Source organism: Triticum aestivum, chromosome 6B, assembly GCF_018294505.1.
Source record: "Triticum aestivum cultivar Chinese Spring chromosome 6B, IWGSC CS RefSeq v2.1, whole genome shotgun sequence".
Lineage (NCBI taxonomy): Eukaryota > Viridiplantae > Streptophyta > Magnoliopsida > Poales > Poaceae > Triticum > Triticum aestivum.
In genome coordinates this window covers 6,532,732-6,537,293 of record NC_057810.1, presented here as the reverse complement: position 1 = coordinate 6,537,293, position 4,562 = coordinate 6,532,732, and the positions used below count along the sequence as shown (strand labels likewise).

Here is a 4,562-nt window from a genome sequence, read left to right as displayed (position 1 = left end):
GTTTATGTAGTTTTTGACATGGATTATGATTTTCTTTTTCTTTTTTGCAAAGATAAATGTAGGTATAACTATTTTTTTCGTTTCTCTGGATAGGAGCTCTTTTATTTGTTCATTTTTGGATTTTCTTTTCTGTTTTTTGTGCGATTATTAATGGTTGGGAAGAAGCCCGACAAAATGGGCTATTAGGCTTTTTTTGTTCGCCCAACAGAGGTGGGTCCTTCGCGCTCAGAGGGCTCTTCAATCGAACGTTTTTGTTCGTTAGAACATGCCTCCAGAGCGAACGTTTTGTTCGGTCTAGGTGGTCCCTAGACCGAACATCATGCAGATATGGGTGTTCTTATTTTTAAGGACCCCACTTCCACGGCGTAGGTGGTGGGTTGTTCGCCTTGGTGGCTAGGTCTACAAAGTTTCCTTTTTGTTTAACCTTTTTAAGGAACTTAAGGTCCGTTTTTTCGAAATGAAGATTGAAACCCCTGCCTCTGCATCAATGTATCGCACATACATTTTTATTTGTTATTAAACAGGGTACATAACAAAAGGAACCACGGCCGAGCCATTACAAAATATGAATTACCCTTAAAATAAAAGGGAAGTATAATCCAATACTCAAGGAATCTTCCATCATCTTGATGTCGTACATACCCATGAGGTGTTGATGCTACTAACATTGAGTTCCATGCCGTCATCGTAATAAATAAAAAGTCCCACATCATCCGGCTGATCTTGCGCGTGGATAAGCCAGGTCGATGGCCGTTGGATGCTACCTTTGTGGCGGCTGGCTGTCTGCTCATGTGCGGCAGCTGAGTGCATGGAGCCCCAACAAAAAGTGTCGATGAGTACTAGTCCTCCTGCTGCGAAATGCTACATCCACGTACTAGAGAAACTATCAACAAATTATATGCATATATGTAATATTGTCCCTCATCCTTTTGTTGTCTATATATGTCAGTCCTAAAAAATAGAGTAATTTTTTTGGCGTATATATTTGGCAACCCTCATTAGTCACAAAAAAACCCATTCACAAAAATGATGGCAAAATACATGCAAATGACAAAAAAAATATCACCCAACAAAGAAACCACTTTGCAACACTAAGCTAGTACTACCACTGTATGGGTTTACTAGTCCCATCACATTTTGAGTCGAAGTTTGACCATATATATAATAAGCTAGTACTACCACTATATGGGTTTATTTGTCCCATCATATTTGGAGTCAATGTTTGACCAAATATATAACTAATGAAATTTTTGTGCATGTCATAATAAATATATTTGTGGATTCATATTTGAATGTAGTTTTCAAGATATTTGTTATATTTTACAGGGCTTTTCCATTTTTTTCTTCATTTTTTCTGCTTTTCGTGTTCTTTTTCTTTCTTGTTTTTTCGTTGCTTTCTTCCTTTTTCATTTTTTCCATTTTCATAAATTCAGAATTTTACAAATTTGTGTAGAATTTCAAATCTTCTTTCAATTATCAAAAATTATTTGAACTTCCAAATATTTTCACATTTTCCCTTTTCTTTTTATTCTTTGTATTTTTCCAAAATGTTCACAATTATCAAAAATATATTTCATATAGAATTTGAAAGAAAATTGTGTTTCCAAAAATATCCGGTGTTTCATAAAATGTTCTTGTTTTAAAAAAAATTCACAATTTGAAAATGTGTGTGGTTCCAAATATTGTTGGAATTTTATCGCATTTTAAGAAATATTCATGTTTTTTGAAATTGTTTGAAAAGTAAAAAAAATCATCATTTTTTAATATTTGTTCACAGATCAAAATAAACCAGCCAAAAAAACCCGGTTTCCAGCAGTGAACTAGGAAGTACAGTGGCTATCTGTGGCTACAGTGCCAAACGTAGGATCACTCCCTGTGCGAAGGGTCGTCATATTGACGCCTGCAGGTGTCATACAGGAGGTCGCGCTGTGAGCGTGGTGCTCGAATCAAAGTGTAGATGGATCTAACGGTGGACGACTCAGTTAAGACTTTGCTGAATCTTAGTCGACTAGTCGACTGAAATTTAATATATAACAAAGCTGAAGAAAACTGGGTTTAAAGTTTTAGTACGTACTATACTCTATGCATATAAGAGAATAAATATAATCTCAATATAAAAGCATATTCCCAGTTCTTTTACCCCACTCCAAAAGAATTTTTGATGCTCAAAGTGCGGACCGGTCGATGAGCTCACAACCTTTTGCTCCGATGATGTGCTTGGTACGTACGTGTCCGAACATTCCAGTGAGTGAGTGACATTCATCCAAGTATAAATATTTATAATTGGTAGCTAAAAGCTAGGTTTTTAACCGGTGGGCACGCAAAGCCCATTTGCTTCTAGCTAGCTGCACATCCATCACACAAAGCTGCACGTACGTAGTACCCACGCGGCAGCTGGCCGGCTATAAATCCATCGCCGCCGGCGCACGGCACATCCGATCCGTAACCCCCACCATCCACCGAACGTCACAGCGCGCATCGGTACGGCATGCCGAGTCCCTTCGACGGCGCCGCGAGGAGGGTGGCGGCGGTGGCGGCGCTGCTGCTGCTGCTGGCCGTGTCCGCGGCGGACGCGGCGGCCAGCAGCACGGTGGTCGCCGGCATGGTGTTCTGCGACCAGTGCAAGGACGGCGCCCGCGGCCTCTTCGACTACCCGCTCTACGGTACGCACGCGCGTAACCCACCCCGCTCCTACTCATGCACCCATGCGTTCATGGCCGCCCGCCTACTAACCAACCCAACATGCAACGCGCATGCGTACGTGCGTGCATGGCGATCGGATGGGTGCAGGGGCGCGGGTGGCGATCCAGTGCGGCGGCGGCGACACCCCGATCACGGTGCGGGAGTGCAACACCAACTGGTTCGGCGGCTTCTCCGTGCGCATGGAGGGGTCGCCGGACATGAACCGCTGCACGGCGCGCGTCGTCCACGCCACCGGCCACTGCTCCGCCGCCGCCGCCAACGCCGACCCGCGCGAGCTCACGCTCGCCTTCCGCATGCTCGGCCTCGCCCTCTACACCGTCCTGCCGCTGCTATCTCAGCCGGAGCAGCCCATGGACTTCTGCCCCCGCGCCGGCCCCGTGCCCCCGCATGACCCCGCGGCCGCGGCAGCTACGCCATCGCCGCCCCTGACGGTGGCGCCGGGCCCGGCTTCTTCCCCGGTGCCGATCTTCTGGCGCCGCAGGCCGCGGTTGCTGCCTCCCGTCTGGCGCCGCCCGCCGACGGTGCCGCAGCAGCCAGAGACGGAGCCGCTCCCCTCGCCGCCCGCGCCTTCCTCAACCGAAACGCCGGCCGAGGGCTCAAGCTCCGGCTCCGCGTGCGCGTACGACCAGTGGACGTTGCCGGAGCACCGGTGCCACTGGAAGGTAGTGACGCCCAACACGACGGTGGCCATGGCGTTCGGCCCGCTGGCGGCGCAGCGGTACGGCCCGGACATGACGCTGCGGGAGGCGCTCGACGGCCGCGGTGACCCCTACCGCACGCTGCTCCGGGAGGCCACGGCGGCGCTGCTGAACGCCTACTACAACGCTCCGGGGTCGCCCTTCCTCTACCCGACCACCGCCAGCGTCCTCGACCACCTCAACGGCGCGCTCCTCAGCTCCGCCCAGCGCGTGCTCATCGAGGGCGCCCGCTTCCGCCGCGCCAACACCGGCGGCGGCGGGCCCGCCGGCCGGACCAAGCTGCCATGCGACTTCACCCCGTGCGCCGCCACCAACGCCACCACCACAGGCTGATTGCCGACGCCGGTCCATTCCGCCGTACCCACACCGCTTCTTCGTGACGCCATCAACGTGACGTAATGCATCATTCGATTACGATCTAAGTTACTTGATGAAACTGCATATTATTCAGACGTTATATTGGTCAGTGTGTTTAATGTAATTCGTGAGATGTGTGAAATTTAATTGCTCCGTCGAACTTTATGCATGGTGATTGATCCATTGAGGCTTTTGGTTTGCATGAACAACCGCATCAAAAATTCTTTCGAAGTGGGGTAAAAGAACTTGGAATATGGTTTGCTATTGAGATTATTCTCTTATGCATAGAGTATACTACAACTCTAACCACGTTTTAATTGGTCTTTGCTAAATTTCGGTCGACTGACATTTAGCAAAGTTTTAGTGCAGTTGTCCACCGTTAGATTCGAGCACCACGCTCACGGCGAGACCTCCTGCATGACACCTGCAGGCGTCAATTTGGCAACACTTGGCACAGGGAGCGGTCCTACTGGGATTTTAGACGTAGCGAAATAAGCGAAGCCAACACGATTGGTGTTGTAGTGACTGATTGGCACTGTAGCTCCCGGTTCATAGTTGGAACCAAGTTTTTTGGTTAGTTTATTTTGATCATTTCTGAAAATATGCATTTTCAAAAAACTCAAACTGTCTTTTTTAAAGTTGAACAAAATTCAAAATTCGAGAAAATTGGAGTGGGGTAAAAGAACTTGGAATATGGTTTTATATTCAGATTATTCTGTTATTATGCATAGAGTATACTAAATCTCTAACCACAGTTTAATTGGGCTTTGCTAAATTTTAGTCGACTTAGATTTAGCAAAGTTT

At 47.6% G+C, this 4,562-nt stretch overlaps 1 protein-coding gene across 1 annotated transcript; it reads left to right on the top strand.

Annotated features, from left to right (window-relative positions):
• Positions 1-2,362: 2,362 nt before the first annotated feature.
• LOC123133065 (uncharacterized) lies at positions 2,363-3,927 on the top strand. The gene is made up of 2 exons (XM_044552604.1): positions 2,363-2,663; positions 2,791-3,927. Exons 1-2 carry the CDS (start codon positions 2,489-2,491, stop codon positions 3,732-3,734), a joined length of 1,119 nt encoding a protein of 372 aa, XP_044408539.1. The 5' UTR covers positions 2,363-2,488; the 3' UTR covers positions 3,735-3,927.
• Positions 3,928-4,562: the final 635 nt, after the last annotated feature.